Source organism: Balearica regulorum, chromosome 2 (genome assembly GCF_011004875.1).
Source record: "Balearica regulorum gibbericeps isolate bBalReg1 chromosome 2, bBalReg1.pri, whole genome shotgun sequence".
NCBI classification, from domain to species: domain Eukaryota; kingdom Metazoa; phylum Chordata; class Aves; order Gruiformes; family Gruidae; genus Balearica; species Balearica regulorum.
Genome location: NC_046185.1, coordinates 129,813,096 through 129,834,489, shown reverse-complemented (window position 1 = coordinate 129,834,489; position 21,394 = coordinate 129,813,096). Strand labels below are relative to the sequence as shown.

Genomic DNA, 21,394 nt, shown 5'->3' with positions numbered 1-21,394 from the left:
TCAAAGGGGTGGTCAGGGAAGTGGCATAAAACACATGGGATGGGCTCTGCAATGTGGTACGGACATGGAGGATTGCCACCACTTCTGAATCCTGAAGATATTTCTCTCTCTCAAATGAGGCTGATTCTCCCTTCAGGACACTTCTTAATCCAGGGAGACCTTGAATCCCATCTCAGAAAAAAATTGGAAAAACAATTTTGTTTCTAGAATGCTTCAGTTCACAGACCACCTTTTATTTTTGAATGACTAAGGCAAAAAAAATCCCATGAGTCTGCATTAGAGGAGCATTAGATTCACTATACAAATCACTCACTACAAGTTTGGATCCTGTCTGTCTTATATTGTCCAAAACGTGATCCAAATTGTACATGAATAGGAGCAAAGTATACCTGTAAATTACTCCAAATATTTTCATCAGTAGAGTTATTTTAGGTTTCTCAATACTGTAAATCAGAATGCCTTCTATTAGAGTCAGAGTCAAATTTTATCTTATTTCTTTCATTTTACCTCAGGTTACACATGGGAGGAATTATACTCTGAGTTATATCATTACTAATCTAATTCTCCTTCTTATGAAAAAGTGTTAAGATTCAGCTCTGAGTCAACAGTATGAGCTTTTACAACTCCTTTGAAAGTCATGTAAGCCATAGCAGAAAAGAATTCAGAAGTACTTCTTACATATTTTTTGTAATGGTGGCATTTCTTTTCAAGTGACCATTGTCATAAAAGTATTGCCCAGAAGACTGCTGGCTCTAACATTATCCCATCACAAGTCACAGTCCTGAAATTTATAATTAAAAGTGCCAAAACCATGTTATACCCACCCTACTGTCTGCCATTGTGATAAAATCTGCCAGCCCACTCTATTTAAAAATGTTCTTGGAGGGACTGTAGATCCTTTGGTTGCAAGATTAATATTATTTATAGCCATGGACTTTGTAAAACAATAGAGTTAATATTGCTGTTCTTCCAATAAAAGTCAGAGAGAGTGTTAAGAGGATTTTTTTTTTTTTTTTTAAAAATACAGTCTAGAGAAGACTGAAATAACAACTGCTTTTTTTACATGTACTGCAACTCTGGATCATGGCCAGCCATGCTGCAGGGCTGTTTTATAACACAGAGAAGACTTTTCTCAATGCAGGACAGAACAAAGCTTCCCATTGCTTCTCTCCACACCTCATCATTCACACGCTAAATGAATCTGCCTCATCCTGCATCTCAGCAAAGACAAAATGGCAGAACAATAAAGTCAAGGTTCATAAAACAAGAGTTTGTGGTTTTCACATTGCAACTTCTAGACTATTTACAAATACTTTCTGAAGTTTTGAATTCTAAATAATTAAAGCTAAGCTTTTTGCCACATAACTAAACCATTACTGTGATGTACTGTCCATACTTTTTAAATAGTGTTTGGGTGCTTGTTAACTTCTCAGGCTGCCAAAGCCTCAGTCACAGCTTTGCTGCAGCAAAAGTCCTCGTGCCATGTCTGCTATTAGCTGTATTGTAATAAAACTGGCACCCAGGGCCCTCGAGGAAGATCACTGTGCCCCAGGAGAAACTGGAAGTACCTCTCCAGGAAAAGTTTCTGTTTTCTTTGGAGGGAACAAACTGAAATGGAAAGGCAGATAGGTGATCTTCTCCACACTACAGAGATGTTCCCCAAAACCTTCTCCCTAAAGGTGGACCATTTCCTCAGAAGATTTCTGACCTCCCTCAGAAGATTTCTGAATGTACAAGTTGTAGAAAATTAAATGGGAGGTCAAAAAGACCGGCCCAAGGCTACCTAGCAAGTCAGAGGCAGAGATGTTACAGGTCAAGCTAGGAGATTCCCACATCTCCTGAATCCCATTCCACTGCCCCTCCTTGTCTCTGATGTTTACTGTGGGTATTTGCCTTCTCAGGGATGCACTCCACTAACATTCAAGTTCATTGCATCTCTTGTGCATCCACTCCACGGGCTCCTTCCCTCACATAAAGGACAACAGAGTCTAAAGCAAAGAAAAAAACTAGCAAAGAACCTCTGAAGGAAGTGATGGCACCTCTGGGATTCTGGATGGGTGCTACCCACTGTAAAACTCCACACAAACGAAGGATGAACTTGAAACCAACTGGAGTAAGCAAGGCAGGGATGAGAAAACATAGGGTAAAAAGCCTACACGATTTATGCCTATTCATAGCAAAATGAAATTAAGCCAGTGCTTGGTATGCTTATTAAGTGTTAAAAAGCAATTGCAGATATTTTACAGCTTTGTAAGGACCTTGGAGCAAGTGAGAGAATGATGTGGTTCAATCACAAACACATCACTCACCTGGGGGCCAGGAGGCCCTGCGGGGCAATCCAATTCAGGCAAAGAAGCCTGTATTATCTGGAGCTCCTGACACAACTCTTTCACATCCAGGGCGAGCAGCTTCTACGTAACATAAAACATACGAGTGAACATGCAGCCATATGTAGCCTGTTGGAGAAATGCATAAAAAAAACCACCCACCAAACACTACGGCCCCAGGAGACTTTATTTGCTCCCTTAGGGAGAAGCCTAGGGTTTGTCACAAGGTCTTCACGGATGCTTGAACATTAGCACTTCAGCATAGCGTCCTGCCCCACGTTTCCTCCTCCTCCTCCTCTCCCAGAGGCACGTTGCAGCCAGGCTGTCACACGCCTCTCCGAGCCGGTGTGGGACCCCGGCCTATTCTTAGACCTGACCCTGCTCTCTCCATCCTGCTTTACAAGTAGCAGATCCTCTCCAAAAATAGCGTCTTTGCTCTAATAATAGAGACTACGCTCAGCGAGGGTGTAGGCAGCGTGAACTTCGCTCCAGAAGACACTAACCTGTGAGCATTCATTCACTGCAGACCAGAGCCGTTGCTTTTGATGATCAATGAACGTCTCATCTTTTGACCTCACAATTAGGCTTGCATGAGTAAACTCGCTTATTTATGTCCTGTGACAAAAGTGATCTCCCCTGGAAATGCAGGTGAACACTGAGCCAGAAACACTGGGTTAACACAACTGACCTTCATCTTCCAAGTGAAAAGCCATTTTCCAGAAAAGCTCCAACTAGAGACTCCAAAGCACAAACTGCTCGTAGTGAATTCACGTGGCTCCCACTCTCCTCGTAACTACTTAATTTTATTTTATGTTTTTATGGAGGAGATGGTGTGAAAGTTGATTTTATGCTCAGATTATTCTTTGGGCTGCATGGGACAATATCAGGGACCCTGGTCCCAACCTCATCCTCACTGAAGGAGTACACCACATTCCTAAGAAGATCTTGTCTCTGGGTCTCCTTTCTGTGGAAATCAAGGGACGGGGAGGGGAGGGGATGAGGAAGGGGGAGGCAACTAGATTTTGGTTTGGGGGGGAATAGCAACCTGAGGTCAATCCTGACCTCTCTGAAGACAATGGAGGAGTCTACATGGTATTTTTTCTTGGGTTAGTTCTTGTCAGACATATTACTAATCATTATTTACATAACACTAGCAATAATTGCAGTATTTGTATATGGTAAATGAATAGTAGAATTAAGAACTGGGAGTTACTCAGTAGGTAGAAAAATTCTTTGTGTTAGGATGGAATACACATTGGAATTACCAGACCCTGGTAATAAGAGCAATTGGGCACACTGCTATATCATACACCCATTGTATCCTGTATGTTGCATATGTTAACATATGTGTATGGATACATATCATACAGAGCAGGGCTGTGCATAGGTGGGTGAGTGAAAACTCCATACTGGCAACTCAAACACATCCTTCTTTCTGCAAAATGAAATGGTGGGAATCATAGGAGGATTTCGGGGCCTTCATTTCACTTACTGGGTAAGGCAAATGTGATGCAAAACAGGACACAGACATAATCTACACCCTGGATGGAAAATTGCCCCTCTGTCCTTACTTGGTTTATTGCACTGCCATTTCCTTTAGTTCAGGATTGCCTTACCCTAAGAAAGTTCCCAAAACACAGTAAGGAGAATATTTTCAGTTAATTGAATTAACTGCCTGAACAAACCCAGCCTCATTTCATTCCTTCATCTATTTGAGATTTACTTCAAGCCCCGGTCTGGGATGTTGAATGATTGTCCTAAACAGAGCTATATCAACATAGCCAGACAGGTTTGCTGAGTGGTGCTATGAAGCAGTGCTCGAGAGGATGTTTCGGACTTTATCATAGATAAAAAGTCATCTAAAAAGAAGAGGAAGGCTCCCGGGCCACACTTACAGTGCTCCAGCTGTGCCTGAAGTACGGTGGTGGAAACAGGGGCGGCGGAGGAGGACCAAGGAGGCAGCACGCTCTGCGACTGAGCTGTTTCTTCTGTTCCAAACAAGGGACATCTGTTCAACACAAGCACTCATCTGTTGTCTTGAACACCACAAACATTTCTTACAGAATAAGAGGTGTTTCCATTCCACGGGATTTCCCTATGCCTGTGTGCATTGATTATAACACTGTAATCCAAGCAGGGATTTAAGAAACCGAGTGGTCCCTTAAATCTGTAAGTTCCTTCCTGTGCTGCTATGCAGACTTTTAAGCTCTTGATGTGGCTATGACACAGGCTGATTTTGAAAAATTTCAGATAGGCAACATTAGAAAATAGATTGAAATATTTATTGCTTTATCTTTCCTCTGTTGCAAAAGAAATAGCATCTTCTGGTTCCCATTAGAGCCCATGTGCCCCCAGGAAGCACTCCGTGATGTTGCCCACCAACCTTCGCTGTGGACTGAATCGTTTCAGGCACTTCTGTGACAACAAGAGTGGGAAGCTGCTCCACAGCACATTTGCTTATATTTCCCCTGGGACTGAAATCAGGTTGCCTTATTTCTGATTCGTGCATCATCCCTAAGAATAAATACTCTGCAAACCAGATTTAGCTGATGATGGCTTTGTCACCGACTGACCGGTAAGGAAGGATCTCAGTCGTATTCAGCAATGTATTTAACCTTTTCTAAGAGGTAAACTTCCATCAACAATATAAGAAGCTGTGACCAAAGATTCACAGGGAAAGAATGTGTAGATGATGCAGTTATACTGTGGGGTTTTTTCCTGAATCTATTTAGTCCTTGGGAAATACATATCTAATCAGGGTGGGAGCCTTCTGCAAAGGTTTTGCCCAGGACAGCAAACATTTATTTATGTCTGTTGGTTTCTTCCTTTGGCTAGTGGCAGCTGGAATGGGTGTCTGTGAACCGACGGGTGGCAGGGAGCCAAATACAGTAGGAAGAAAAGCCTATGGTGAAGTATCTGGTATTAATAGAAAATCTCTAAATTAAGTTTCTAGGAAGACAAACTTGACAAAATTGCTAGATTTGTGTGCAAATCAATTGCAGGCTGGATATTAGTCACATCTCAAGGTAAGGCAAATTTTCTAAGGGACAGAGATACTTCTAGTTTTTCAAATGTCTCAGAAAATGTATTATATCAGTTCCACCATCCCACGTTAATGGAGACAGCGATTTCTCAGCCCTGATGCACAGAAAAGAGTTGCCCAGAAGGGTGTGATTCAGCAGCATTCAGGGGTAGTTTATGTTATCCGGATTTTTTTCTCTATCAGAACACTATTCGCAATGATACCTTTGAGATATGAGTCAATTAAAGTCTGAAAGGGTCCATAATGAAGACTCTTTCTCAACCGTTCCTCACAAGTTTGAAATTCAACCAAAAACTTCAACTTAAGAGAAAGGTAGAAGATTTATAATAAAAAATAGAGATATATTGTTTCATTTATAGCTTTAAATACATACTGAAAATACCAGTGCCCTTTAAAAAAGCGGCAAAGGTTTGAGTTCCCCTGTCTCCAGTTCACACAAGCAATAAAATACAAAGATATGTAAAGTTAAGTTCTGTATTGGCTTATCCTGAATTCAGTCACTCTTATGCAGCTGTAACTCCGGTCTTTAATTTTTACCACACATACTTTTGTGGTTCTTCATTTCAGGATTGTATTCAAACATATTGCATTGGGACTAAATTGCATATTATTAAAGCAATGGACAGCTTGTAATTTAACAGGATATAAAACGTGATTATTATTTTATTTTAGGCCACATTTCAATATCATCACTCTTTCTTAGGATTATATTATTCCATGATCTAGCTACATTTCAGTAGGATTATTATCGTTCAACAGGAATAAGAATATCAGGCCTGATGTGGCTTCGTTTCTAAGAGATCACTACCAGGCACTACTGCAGTTTAACTGCTGCTCACAAAGAAAAAAAAAAATAGAAAGAAAGAAAGAAAAAGTGATGATGTTTAAATATTTTGCAAAGATAAGATTAAATACAGATGCATCTATAGCTTTAATAGGATACTTCTCATGTCCTTCTAAGTCAAGTCAAGTCCTGGGTTATAAAATATTGGGATTTTCCTTTTTTTGGCAGTGAAGTCTGAAATTCTGTGGAACAGCTTTTATTGTGAAAAACACTATAGCTAACCAAGTTGATAGCAAAATAGCCATTGATTTCAGCCTTTATAGTCTTATTCTAAAGCTACTGTACCACAAGTTAGGTTGAAACCCAATTTAGGTTTGCTGATATAAACAGTGATAGCATGTACTGATCTCAATACAAAAGAAAAAAAAAGGTATCTAATTACTATTACTATTATATAGAATAGCTATCAATTCTATAATGATGTAGGTAGTTAATATTTCAGGAACTCCATCATTAATCATGGCTATGTTTTGGAAGGTGGACTTGTAAAGCAAATATTTAAGAGAAGTCTGGTCCTGGACCCAAGGACCTCCCACCATCAACTATAGCAGGTAGATATGATAGATGAGGGAGCAAAAAAATGAGTCACAGAGTGACTACAGGTATGACTGCTATAATGTGATCTTCTGCATTTCACTGGTATGGATTTTGTAACTGCGAAAGATCCAAGATGTACAACCATTACCGTATTGGCTTGGTTTATATATCACAAAAGGGTTACCTTCACAGGCTTACAGGCTTTCTGCAAATGCAATGTATATCTTTAGGCTCCAGGTCACCTTTGTTTGCTAAACAGAGCTTCAGAATACTCCAGTCCCCATCAGTGGAAAAAATCTCAGCCCAAGAATAGGACTGTCAGTTTTCTGTGAAATGTGAAGACTCTGCCTACGCAGAGCGCGCATTTTCTCATATGGAAACTGCTCTTTCAACAGCTTCAATATCAAAGAACATATTCAAGAAAAGAAGGAAGATAAAATTTAAAACTCCTTATAGGAGTTGTCTAAGTGGCAATCATTTTCAGAGAACATAAAAATTATTAGAGCTTTAAAATACAAAGTCTTTTATCATTTTCAAACTCAAATTATTTTTACAGTCCAGGCTATATGTTAAGCTAATTCAAGAAAGTGACTGTATAAATCTATGGGTATACTGGCAATGGTTGCTTCAGAAAATAGCATATTTTAAATAAGCTGTTGCAAAGTTGCATTTTGTTCCTGCAGACCATTTGCTTCTGACCATAGCTGGAAGGTGGGAACTCTGATCCGAGACGGTCCAATGCAGAGGCAGAGAGAAGCCTTCACCCAGGCTGAGTCCCCCAGAGAGGGGCTCGTAGGTCTCTTAGCCCTCCTAGAGCTACCCACTCCTAGAGATGACCTTCAACCCTACAATGCTGAAGGTACCAGAGAAGTGTTGTCCTGCATTCAGGTTAGATTTACAGGATTTAATTGCAAAAAAATAATAAGTAAACCATGAAAGTTACTTTTATCCTAAAATCATGAAGCTGTAGGCCAACTGTCAGGAGGAAAGGACAAGAAAGGAAAAAGATACTTAACATGTGTTTCCCTTCCAATTTGTGACCACATTCATCCAGCAAGCCCTGTTGGGAAGCCGAGCTGCTGTCCAAGGGCTTGTCACCCCGACAGCAGTGCTGGTGGCCTGTCCAACTTGTGTTGGGCAGGACTTTGCTAGACGGAGACCTCTGATGGCTGACGCCCCATCACAGGTGCTTCTCCGACTTGGATGGCGCTCAGAATTAATAATAAATAAGTTGGGCAGACTAGTCAGTTAATGAATGTGGGCTTGTCCAGCTTAAATTGAGACTTTAATCTGCTTTGTTGTTGTTCATTCAGGCTCCTCTTACCCTCCTTGCAACGAGAGCAGCGCGCCACAGGCAGCAGCCACCCGGTACCGTTCTGTACATCTATTGCAAGGTGCTGAGGCACTTTTATAAGTTAGAAAAGTTTCAGAGCTTGTGAAAGGTGCCTTTTGAAAGCCAGACACCCCAAAGATGTACATCAGCATTAACAATACATAGTTCTTTAAAATGTGTTTTATCAAGCTTTGTGACCCAAAATGTTCCTTACGGACATACAAGCAGAGCCAGGAATACAGTTTGTGTCTGGAGCCGGGTCGGGCAGCCAGGTTGGCGAACAGTCTGCCTCTCTCAGTACCCTTTTGAACTTCAGCCTTATGGTCTAAATATATCTTTTCCTATAAAACAGCTAATGTGAATATCCCAAGGAAATATATCAAGCCTTACAGCTTAGGTAATGGTGCCTCTGTGGAGGAGGAGGAGGTGACCCGTGAAGCTCCCGCAGGAGTTACGGGAGGAGATGCGGGACTGCAGCTCTCGCCCGCTTCTGGTTTCCTCCTGTTTAAATGGGGCTTCAGAGTCTTAAAGGAACAGAGCAAAACTGATCAGAAATTAATTCCCCGTCTTTCTGACAGAAAATGAGAAAGTCCAGCCGAAACCTTGCAAGTTTCTTTTCAGCAAAGAAAACCTCATAAAAATTTGGCAGTACTCTGTTTCTAATCCCCAAAGTGGTTACAAGCCATGGCAGGAGCAATGTGTACTTTACTAGCTGGCTTTCACTCAGAGCTGTCATAATAAATAAATAAATAAAGCTATTTAAAAATCAGTCGACGTTCGAAAAGCTTGACAATAGCAGGAACCCTGGCACGCTGCCTGGACGGCGGATCTCGGTGTTCACCCAGAGAGGGGAGCAAGGACGCTCTGTCCTCCGTCCCCACCTCGTATTCAGCCCGCGTCCCCCAGCATCTCCGAGCTCCTCCTGCGTGCTCACAGGCAGCGAGGCCCCGGTGAGTCCCGCACAGCCCGGATGGTAACTGGTAGGCAGCTGCACCTTTGCAGGTCAGCCTTCAAAAACACTCCAGAAACGGCAGGACACAGGAAAGCAAAGGGACCTGTGAGATTTCTGAGTGACGGAAAGGCCTTTCGGTCCCTATACACAAATACTTCAGGCGTTTAATCTGTGTGTATGTGCGTGTAAGAGAGCAATGCGTATGCCGAAAGATTCTATGCTGTTCTTTCAGACTGATTGCAGGACAACTCTCAGATCAGTACAGAGAGAGGACCATTTGCTTGGGTTGGCTCTGCTCTCCAGTTTCACAAGAACATGAAATTCGCAATAAAATCTGAAGGGTGGAACACTTCAGTTTGTTACAAATAGGTTTACAAAATAAATCCACGGCTTGTAAATCCCCATAACCACAACAGGGCTATTTTGTGCAATTTTCCTTCTATTGCCTTCCATTTGCAGAGGTCCAGAGCTCTGGACACAGGTAAATGATGTTCACAAGTCTACGCACTCCCCTTCAGTGCGTGAGAAACTGAGGCACAGAAAAATTAAGCAACTCCCCAAAGTCACGGATGGCTCAATTACAATACCAGGAACAGAGTTTCAGTCTGGTAAATCACAGTGTCTCCCCTCAGTCATTTTATGAACCAGATTATAAAATTCAACTGCTTGTCACACCAGAACCATACTAGAAATACACTGAGTATTAAAGCCTAAGAACCTACTACAACCTGTAGAAGAGCCTGAAACCCCGAAGATCAATGCAAGATGGCTGCTGCCTCCGCCCCAAAAGACTTCTGCGTACCATTCACTGCCAGCAGCCCTCTCCTGCTTTGTCTGTGAGCTCAAGAGCAACAAAGCCGAGAGACACCAGCACCATCCTTCTGCAACTGCAAGATCATAATCTGTCAGGGCTGGCAAGGATCAAACGTGTACTTGACTTTGATGTTGCTCCACCGTATGCTCAGATAGTCCCAGACGATCCCTCTGAGACTGCGGGTGTTGCTGTGTGCTCAGAAAGACTTCAGAGAAACACCTTCAAATTCCTCTTTGAAACTTTACTATCATGAACTAAATCAATTCCTCATGATTCCCTTGCTGCAACAGATTCACAACCCAGCTGACTTTATTCTACTGCCTTTCACAAAAAATAACTCTCTATTGGCTTGGTATTGTAAAAAGTCATTAACTTTGTTGTTCAAGAAGCTAAAAAAAAAAAATCCATCAGCACTTCCCTGGGTAAGAAAGAAGAAAACTGAAATTATAGCACTGCCTTCTTTAGACGAAGCATCTCCCCTTACTTGTGTGCATTCCCCAGCACATGTATTTATGCATACGCACTTTGCCCATTCCTGGGAAAAATGGTTAACAGCTTCTTTTCTCTTTCTCCCACTTCCTCAGTCCTCTTCTGCATTCTTCCTACATCTGTCTTCTCATCCCAAATGCCCTTTTACCATGACAGTCGTGTGACTACAGAAAGCATTCCCCGACTTCCTTTTCATTAAAGCGGTGACTCCTTGGAGAGGACGAGGGAAGAAACAAAACATCTTGGTTGGTGTCTGTTAATTCCTGTGGGGTTTTTCTCTCTTGCTTATTTCTGATCTTCCTCAAAGTATTCCCCCTAAAACTGATGGGCTTTCCCAGCTCTCTTCTACCTACTAACCTGCAGCACGTCTCCTATGCTAAAATTCCATTTAATCCTAGGACTGATCTATAACACATTCAATACATCTTCCATTTTAACCATTACACTAGACATCTCCTTTCTTTGGGTAAGCGCCCCACCCCTAAGATTCCCAGGCTTTCACTGTGTGCCCAGCAAGCTCTCCTGGACACGTCCTGGGTGACCTCTTGCATTACAGCCAAGCACGTCCCCTGATTTTGCAATCACACGCACTCCTAGTACTGAGAGTTAGACTGCAGGGATGCATGGCCTCTCCTGACAACAAACTTCCTCCTGTATAAACACAAATTATATTTTTCTATAGTTTTAACCAAGATTAGCAGTTTCTCTTGCTGCAATCATGCTGCTAGTGCTCCTGTGCTGATACAGCCCACCCATGAGAAGCCTTGGTGTCCTTGGAACAGTCACAGATTGTTCCCTCCGTGTGCAAGGGTTTGGGACAAATCCACAAATGAACTGTCTGTACTAGGAGCAGGCTCTGGAGAGCCAAGCAAGCATTGCCCCAGCTCCTGTACTGACCTCTGTCCCTGACAGCAGGAGAACTTGTTCACCGCACAACAGCTACCTGAAAAATACTGGCTTTGCTTGGGTTGCATCTCCAGAGAAGCTTCCACAGCCTCAAGTTGGACTCCTGTCTTACTTGTAACACAAGTGTTGCCCCAGAAAAAAAAAATCTGAACTGACTATTGGTGTAGTCCCAGCTTCCTGCACTTCAGGCGTCCAGGTATCAAACCTGGCTTCTGTGTTTCAGGATGCCTCTGCCCACATCAGCTCACCACATGAAGCCAACTGAGTTGGCCTTTGTATTCAACCAGGGGGAACAGGGGAACATGGCGGGGGTTGGGGGGGGGATACTGCCTGGTCCTTTGACATGCATTTTCTTGAGCGAATGAATGTTCATGATATTCACCTTAAGCACAATTTCACTGAGCCTTTTGCCCTTGTCTGCATTATTGTCATTGAACTTTTTTTCATAAACGAAGCACCTTGTCATCCAGTAATGCCACAAGCAGGTCAGAAGCTCCTTTCCCCTCCTGTATGCGACCCCCAGGGCTGTACTTAAGGAACCTTGTCATAACGAGCTTCCATCTTCCTTACCAGTGCCTGTGTCCTCTTCTGATTTCTATTCACTCCTGCAAGGCAAATGCCACAGCCTCCTGAACTGCCTCTGATGTCCTTTCCTTGTCCCTCACACACAGGATCAAGTGGGCTTCTACTCACTGGTTTACTGCTAATTTCACAGGACCTCCTGGTGGTCCTTTGCTACTGCAGAGTGCATCAGCCTTCCCCTCGCCCTTCCCGACATGAAGCTGGGGGCAGGTACAAAGTCATGGGCAGGCTGTGCGTGGCTGCTCTGCTCTCACTTGACTCAGCACAGACATTGCACTATATGCCACCAGAGAAAGGTCTATGAATCCTAAGGTAATTTCGTCCCTGAGCATTATCCACATTGACCTGAGCAGGAAACCCAATTTGGGATTCTCACGGGTTGTATCTACCAGGGGAGAAACTAAAGATAAAGTCAAATCAGGTGTTTCTTCAATGTAACTGTGTTTATTTTAAAGACCCGTTTACTGGAAAGCGACAGTAACCACACCACGCTAGAACCTTATTTTGCTACCAAGCCTTTCCCCAGAGGCTGTTCAGAAACTCCCTTCTCTATCACTTTGGAAGGGTAACAACTAGACAACCTTTCTTTTGGCTTATCTTTCTAGCCACTCATTTGGGCTATCAAGTGCAAATGGCCAATCCCAAGGTTACTTTAAGAGACTGAAGTAGATAGATACTCTATTGTAACTGAAGAGATAGATACTCTATTGAAAGAACCTGCTGCTTCCCTTTCAGGCTTCTGTGAGCCACAAACAAGACAGAAAACTTAAATGCCCATCTGAGCCCAGCCAGATCCACAGCCAGCTGACTGCCTTCTCTTATGGCCAATGATGCTTTGGTTTCCTTCTAACAAAGCTGTAGCCTTTGCCAGTGGCTCATTCCATCAGAAATTTTAATCTAACCAAAGCTTTCCTGCTCATGCCTGTTCCATGAGAAAACCCATGACCAACGGTGTCAGGATGCTGGGCACCTCCTGGGCCCATGCTGACTTTCCAGAGCAGAGCCTGGCTTTCTTCCCTGCACTGATATTTTTGCCCCTGAAAGATTCACCCCTGCTCACTAGTCACCTTTCGGGCTGTTTTCCCAGTGGCTTCTGGCTGCTGTCTTTGGGAGTCTTCCACCTTTTACTGTTGGTCTTATTTTAAATTCCTTCTGCGTCTTTCTTACTTCTGCAAGCACTCTCATCATTTTTTCCCTAGTGATTTTACATAAATAATTTTTACAATTACTCTCCTTAGAAACAAAACCCATCTGTCTGACATCTCTGCTGTCCATTTGACAATATTTAGGGTTCCTGCAGGTTGTTTCATTAGAGGGAAAAACCCCACCTGATGACGGGGTCAGATATTCCTTTTACAGAAACCCAGCCAGGAGCCCGACTCCCTCAATGTCAGGAATCACCACTTGGTTTTGCATTTTCTTTCTCCCACTGTCTCTCCCACAAATGCACAACGCCATCTCCCCGCAGAGCAGCGACACAGGGGGTACCAGGGGCCCCTCGCTGCCCTGCCCAGCCAAAGCTGTCACCCTGTACATTCCCAACCCGCCTTGCCCATCGCTGCGGCTCTTCCTGCTCCAACAGCGCCGGTCCACAAGAAAGCTGAACTGTTTTCTGCAGCTATCCCATCCGAGGTCTGGTTGTGGGTTAATATTACACTTTCCTGATTCAAAAAGGCTGTGCCACCTGCCCAGTAAAATGTGACATTCCTTTTCTTCGGGCAAATAATGGGAAAAAGGCAAAGAAAGCATGAGGAACATTGCCAATAGTGCTCAGACGTTGCTGTCCCATTTTGTTCCTTTAAATTAATCAACCATATTCTTTTCATAGGGCTGTGTATCAGTATTGATTGTAGGAGAAGATTCAATCAAGGGATAAATTTGTGGCATGTGTAAAAGGCAGTTTGTGTCAGAAGAAGCATTAAGATATTGCTCTTCTCTCCAGCTATGGCTAGTATTTTAAATACTTTCCCATCTCTCCATAAAACATCAGAAACCTTCAGCCTGGATGAGTAAAAGAGGGGAGGAGAAGGAAGGAGAGGGAGTGGAAGAGAGTTTTTCGGCTACCTGAATTTGGAACGTGGTTTTCTCCAGGCTGGTTCTTACTGGTCCACATAACCCTACTAAAAATGAGTACAAAATTCACACCTGGTTTTTATTACATGAGTGCAACAGCGGAGGCACTCAGATGTCCCACTCAAGTGCACAGTGCAGGAACCTCAGTAGAGCAGAGCTCTGAAAAATGGTTATAAAGGACCCCATAAACACAGTAGCTTAAGAGTGGGTATGACAGGTTGCCCTCAAAAGAAACCTGCTGTCTGCAGGCGTGCTGAGCTACCCACCCCTGGGGGTCTTCACTGCCACACGCTTGAGTGTGCGGTAATACTATTCCCTGAAGCATTTCCTCCAGAAATGATGCTTCAGCACCAGGATACTCAACTCTTTGGAGCTGACATGACATTTAAAATACTTCCAGAAACAAGGATGCACTGTTGCTTGAGGCTAATGAGACTATAAAGCGGAGTTAGCAGCAAAACAAAATCCAGATTATTCTTCTTTCCCCCACTATTCTACAACCACTTTTCCCCCTTGCTGGTTGTTTACCTCTGCTCTCTAGTTACCGCTTTGTGACCTGTAAACCTTTTTATTTGTGACCTGTTGCTATGCAAAGATGTGTAAGGAGAGAAATAAAAGTACTTTTAGCCCAGAAGTTTTTGGACATACCTGGAAAATACCCAAATGTATTTTCCCAACTATAGGAAAGGCAAGTTGTCGCTTAAGAACATCCTCACTGTTAAAAGTGATTAATTTTAGAGTTTGCAAGTACAGTGCTGAAATCCATTCTTTAAATGTGAAATTACATTCTGGTGCCAGATACAAATAATTGACTCAGTGGACAGTCACAAAACATTTGAGAAACAATTAAAATAACTGAGAATTTAAATTGAATTAATTCATCTTCTGTATCCACAGTGAGATTTCCACCAGAAAATAGAGAACTTCTTGGTTTTTTCTTGGGAGATGTTTCTTAAAATGCAGATGCAATCAAAGCACTACAGGAATTTTTTTATTATGTCATTTTTCATAGCAAATAGCCCCAATTAGCAAGTAATAATGGCACACAGGTATGTAAGAGCTCACCAAAGTATGGTTGTTAATCCAGCCCTGCGGTTGGGGGATTATGACTGAATCAGATGTTATTTTTTCCACATAACATCAAGTAATCATTTACAATACGTTTGTGACAAAAGCCTTGCTAAGAGCTTTCTGAGTATAAAGGTGATTTTCAGTGGCTTGGCTAGAAGAGCATGGCACGGGGCTTTACCGCGGAGCGGTGTGCGGGGTGGCGATTTGCCTAAACTGCCACGTTCCAAACCAGATTTCCCGATCGGGTTCACACCTTCTCCGGGCCTGAAACCAGAAGCTGTCGGCCTGTGGGGATGGAGCAGGAAGGGGCCACGGCCGGCTGCAGTCTCTGCCCCAGGAGCCCTGGGGTCTCTCGCAGGCAAGCCCCAGGGGCTGCGCCGTGCAAAATGTGCTACTGTAAAGAGCAGAGTCTGGCATTTTCCTTCATATTTGCCTCTTCTACTATGTTTTCAGCAGAGATTATAAGTCCTTCCTCTTCTAAGGGGAAAGTTTTTTGTTGAACTGTTATTTCTTAAGAGGACAGTTTAAATGGCTTCTCTAGGCACACAAGCGTGCGCCACAGGAGAAAGGCCAGGCCATGCAGGCGATCGAAACATGAAATTCTTGTTTGTCTGGGCAGCATCTACAAGTGTCAAATAAATGTAAAGCTCTTCAAAACAATTTTGAGGTCTAATAACTTACATGTTATCTCAAAGCAATTTGGAATATATCAGAGAAAATAAATCTTGGTGATTCCTGTACCTCAGCATTAGCTAATGTCAGCATAATGGCAAAAGCATACCTACTGAACAGAAATGATAATAAATGTAAATGCTTTTTAGTATCCTATAGACCTTAGCAGAAAAAAATTATTAGTTCCTAAAGGCTCACAAGAATGGATTAATTTTTTTTTTTTTCAAAGGATGTACATCTTCAAACATTAGGCTTGTCTAGATGTTATCTTAAAAGCTATCATCTGAAATGACTACAGAACTGTAATGGCTGTGCTATTAAATGCTATAGGGCTTTACTCAAAGGATATTTGCATTACTCTTGTGGCCCTCAGAATATTATTATCTGAATATCTTTAAATGAATGGACTGTTCAAACCATTGTGAGTGAAATACAGAGCACTAGCTTCACACATTTTAAAAGATTTTTTTTAAAAAAACCCTTAGAAGAAATCATGCATACTGTTACATAGTGCAGAAATCTATCATCTCATACAAGCTACCCTCCTGATCACCCTTCTCTCGTAAATATCTTGAAGGTAAACCATCCGGCTCTGTGGTCACACCAGAGACATTAGAGAGAAAGACTGTGTGTCTTTAGATTCATGTCTAAGCTTGATTTTACATACAGTCTTCAAATGTGCACCCTTTTGGTCACCGTCTTCATGTGAAAGACACGGGGCAGATCTGTAGTTATAGCTGACCTTGACCTACAAATCTCAGTTGAATCATCACAAATGTGACACTGAAGGAATCCAGGATGTTAATTAGAAGCATCTCTAGTGACAGATACAGAACAACAGACGGAAGGTGGGAGACAGCAATTTGCTGTAAGTTGGTGAAAGTTCCTCAAAGGAGAGATGGCGTCAGAGCTCTCGCCAACTTTCCCCTTCCTTTGCACAGAACGTGGCTAAAGGAAAGTCTTCCTGATGAAACTGTAAAATCTACTAAGTGGGATTTCCAGTGCCCTGGCTCAGCTGACAGCTAATTTGTTTTGCCTTTGCCTAGCAGGGATTTTCCATGCAGTGGACTCTTGTTTGCTATGTAAGTCATCCGAGTATTTGTTAGTGTCACAGCCAGAGCCAGATGATGTTTATTCTGCTAACATCCAGTCGGACTCCAGCAGCGCTCATTGAGGTCAGGGCTTTATTTATAGAAGCAGATATACATTGAGATTCATTTTCTTTCCCTTGCTGTAATCTACCTAAGCTCATCCAAAATAGAAAGAAACATGCAGACATGCAAGTAATATACTAATTGGGCCAGATCCATGAATTAGCACAGCACCATAGAAGCCAATGGAAAAAAAAACATTTTAGAGCAGCTGAGGATCTTGTCTATTATGTCTCATGGGGAAAGGAGGGATTTAGAACCAGAAATTATAAAGCAAAAACCAAAATCAACCAAGCAACAAAATGTCCCAGCATGTGGTAGAACAGGTCTGCAATGCAAAATCCCTCCACCGAGACCTGGAATTTGTTTTTTTTCTCCTGTGTTCCCAATCACCGGAAAGTGCGAGAATCAGAGTGCAGAGAGCTCCGAGCAAGGAAAAGTAACAAGACTTAAAGCCATTTACCTGCTGAAACTGAGAAGACATTGTCAACGTACGCAGTCTGAGATAAAGCAAAGCAGAAGAAAAGCTGCAGGTAAGATCCCCAGACAAGCGGGCTGAGCACCAACATGCTGGCTGCGCCCTGGCAGATTCCAGCTCGGAGGCGCAGGGCTGCTTTGGGGATCTCTCTCTCTCTACCCTCGCTCCCTCTCTGCCTTGCCTGCTCTCTGCCTCTTCCCTCTCTGTGGGATGCGTGTGTGTCTGTGTGTGTACATCTCTCTCTCTCTCTCCCCCCCCCCCCTCCTCCCCGTGCCTTTGGAAAGCAAGAATGCCAACCATTTCCCATTAAATCTTCTCCTTACACTAGATGCAGTTATATTTAACTCCTGCGCTGGATCAGTTGCCCCTATTGTGGACATTAGCTGCTAAAACTGGGGCATGGGGGATTCTGGTTTTGCTAACAGAAGCAAAACGGCACTTTGGATAATAATAATAATGATGAGCAGGAAAGGGAGAAATTATGAACTGGACTATAAACAGCATCCTTCAGTGCAGGCAACCAGACACCGACGTCAAGATGGATAAAATCCCTGATTGATCATCTTCTACAGGTCACTAATTGCCTTAATGAGAGAGATGAGCAGTGACCTAACATCTGCTTATCACTGGTAGTTACAAGCATTGCATTCATTTACAGAGTGCATCTCAGGCTGAGAGATGCCACAAAGGCTTCGCAAACCACAGAAGAGATTATTAGTTAGGATTTAAGTGAAAATGACAGTATCACTGACAGTGCCAGACATCGTAGGACCGCAAAGAGTTTACTGACAGGGTGCAACAGGTGGAAGAAACAATACGTGTGCCGTGATGGAGTGAGTGAAACGCTATGAGCTCCGGGGGTGGTGACAGTCAACACACTCCACAGCACTGTGGGAAGAAAACAAATCTCTGACTCTCTGAAAAGCAGCGTGTGCCCCTGTTACCTGTACAAAAGCTTGGTGTTTCTGCACCTTGTTGCAACTCACAGGGCTTTGCAAATAAATTTCCGTCCTCTGAGTAACTAGCAGAGGGATCCTCCTTTCTGCCTGGAATCTGACAGTGGTTTCCAAGAAAAGCAGAGGTAGTCCTTCGCTGTGAAAACTGTCATTACTCCCTCCCTTCCAGACAGGGATGGTTTTCTTTGCCCGCTGCTTATTGTTCCTCCCGTGACAAACATGGAAATCTTTTGGATTAATTACAGAATTTATTTTTAATTTGAGAAAAGTACTGATTGACAGAGATGATGACATGTGTCCCCGTCCCCCCCCCCGGGCGTTAACTCCTACTAAGTATACTACTAAAGGGCAAAGTGAAGTATTTCCACAATTCTAGTTAAACAGTTTTGGCTGCTACTTTCAAGACACTGCAAACATATTAACAAAATCTTTCTAAATGTAATCGTTTGATATGAACAATCACATCTGCCTTAAATATTTCTATCCTTAAAGGACATGCTTAATATAACCATAATGGTTTCTAAAATCTCTTTCCAGTACTGCAACACTTTGGATAACTGAATTTATTTTTTAATTTAATCTACTTTATTTCACTGATGGTTACTTTTTAGTATTTGGCTATTTTTAGTGAAGATAGTAGTTTGGCCTCTTTCTTCTTTGACCAAGATGACCATGGATTGAGTAAGTGCCGTTACTTCTCCCGGCATGCTGCATCTCAGGGGAAAGGCACAGCTCCTGCAAAGTTTATCATGACAAGCCCTAAGTATGTGTGATGAATGTCCAGCTGCCTGATTATAAAGGTAAGCAGTGGACAATCCCCATGCTAGAAACCTGTATGGATGCTGGAAAAAAAATTGCTCAAAAGTTAAAATGTCAAGATTTTATTGAAAGATTCACCTCTGAAAACATTTGACCAACTCAACAGTTAGTCAAAGCAACAACTGAGTAATTTCAAATCCTCCTGAAATCCTCCTGTAGTGTTTTAGCAATAGAAAACTTGGTAGAAATTTGTAGTACAAAATATGTTCTATTTGACAAGGAAATTAAGAAATCCAATAATACTGCAAAGAACTAAGATCATGCAGTAGTACCCATATCTTTCCCCTGCTCCATCACCCCCTTACCAATTTCAGTTCTTGGTTCTTTGGCCTAGAACAGAAACGCATGTTTGGGTAAAAATGCAACATCATGCTTGAAGAATATTGCAAGGAATTCTATCATAAACCACATCCACTCTCTGATCCTAAAGAGGATAGGAACAAGGAATATACCTTTTCTTCACAAGAGTGAGTGCTATATTGGAGTTGGCCAGAGGTGATACAGAAAGCCAGGGCTGCTTCAGAGTTAAAAAAAAAAACAAACCATGAGGTTAGCTTTGCAGTGAATTCTTAGACAGACATTTTCTATGCAGTTTTTTCATTGGAGAGCCCTGATAAAAATAGATGTTTTGTCAACATTCTCCTTTCTTGTGACATAGCATGTCCATCGCTCTGAAGTCAGAGCCTGTTTGACCTGAACTGCCTCTCAGCCAACACGAGAGGAAAGGTCTGTAGGCAAACACTCGGCTGTGGAAAACATGCCATCTTCCACAAAAGACTCAAAAGGAGATGTTTGGACTTACATTTGAAGAGACCTCTCCGTCATGATGTAGCAGTAGTTCATCAACTCCTCATTAGTTTTTAGTGGGACCACCATTAGGGCAACACAAAGAGGAGCTCTCATTACAAGGCAGCAAGCCAGGCCACGCACACCTGGTTACACACCTTGTTTCTGACCTCCATGGCATTGGTGCATGTGATAGAGACGATCCTGAGGAGGGGACATGTCGTGGAGCAGAATGAGTCTTACACAGGACGAGAAACCTGACAGACGCATGCTTTCCAGGTCCCCGAGCTCTCTGTCATCTGGGAACTTGCTCGGTCAAGCAGTGCATTTCTCCAGCTATTCCCATGGGCTTGTGAAGGCAACAGAAAGCTTCTGCTCTCCCTTCAGAGACCTCTGCACCAGGGAGTTAAGGCCAATGCTCTGAGACTAGAGATAAGCCCTTGTCTCTATCATCCAAATAGCAATCAGTAACAAATGTTCTTCTGTATTCACAGCAGCTGCTGTTGCCGGTGTAGTGAAAACCCAAAGTAATACAACTTCATGGTGCACCCACTGGAGAAGACCCCATAAATATTTGGGAATAAAAATATTTTAAATTTTTTAAGGGAATAAGTTTTTTTTTAAAAAAAAATCTTAATTTTGTTATACAAAATAATGCAGTTGCTAGAAACTTAAGTAACATATGCTGCATAATTCTTACTTGTGTCTCACCTAGAATTGCTACTCTGATACCAGGAGTAGTATTCACCGAATGGAAATAAAATGGCTTTGGCAGTATTTCTATTTCAGATGACATTAGCTTAAGAAATACAACAAAGTTTTCACACTGCAGTTTCTGAGTCTTATAAGATACCCCAATGGCCTATGTGAGAACAAGGGGGTTTGAGGACTTAATTTTAAAAATTGTTCCACAGTGAGAACCCCAGAACCTCCAATGTCATCTGCAGTTTAGTGTTCAAGGATAAAGACCCCCACAGTTTTGTCACAGGGAGTCAACTGCAGTTAAAAAAAAAAAATCCTATTTTGAGTAAATGCCACAGCAACTAAATATGTCAAAAACCAACCAACACATAACAAAAAAAAAAAAAAAAAGTCTGCACAGTTTACCTGCTCAAGTAGCTGTTGCTTGATCTTTTCAACCCAGACCTGAGCTCTTAGAAGTGGGTGGAAGAATCTGCTAATGACCCTACCATGTAAATATGATTTATGAACCTTTGCTGTGCAAGAATTCATTAATACTTGTTAAAAAGAAGGCTTCTTCCCAGTTCTATTCACTTTTGGTTGGCAGGTACTTCATCAACAAGCCAAGGGAAAATGAATGCAGTTAAAATATCATCAATCTCAAGGTCCTGTATGAACACAGTTCTAGTTAGAAGGACAAAGATAATCATAGAATAGTTTGGATTGGAAGGGACCTTTTAAATGCCATCTAGTCCAACCTCCCTACAATGACCAGGGACATCTTCAACCAGATTAGGTTGCTCAGAGCACCCTCCAGCCTGACCTTGAATGTTTCCAGAGATGGGGCATCTACCACCTCTCTGGGCAACCTGTTCCAGTG

General features: G+C 42.5%; 1 protein-coding gene across 2 annotated transcripts in view; it reads right to left on the bottom strand.

The window, feature by feature from the left end:
- The window catches only part of COLQ (collagen like tail subunit of asymmetric acetylcholinesterase), a 43,810-nt gene extending 26,342 nt beyond the window's left edge, over positions 1-17,468 (bottom strand). For both annotated transcript variants that reach the window (XM_075745897.1, XM_075745899.1), the window contains exons 1-3: positions 17,258-17,468; positions 4,223-4,335; positions 2,310-2,411 (exon numbers count right to left, since the gene is read on the bottom strand). In XM_075745897.1, coding sequence (XP_075602012.1) covers positions 2,310-2,411; positions 4,223-4,335; positions 17,258-17,363 — 321 coding nt within the window. In that variant the 5' untranslated portion in view covers positions 17,364-17,468. The remainder of the gene's footprint in view (positions 1-2,309; positions 2,412-4,222; positions 4,336-17,257) is intronic.
- Between the last annotated feature and the right edge of the window lie 3,926 nt (positions 17,469-21,394).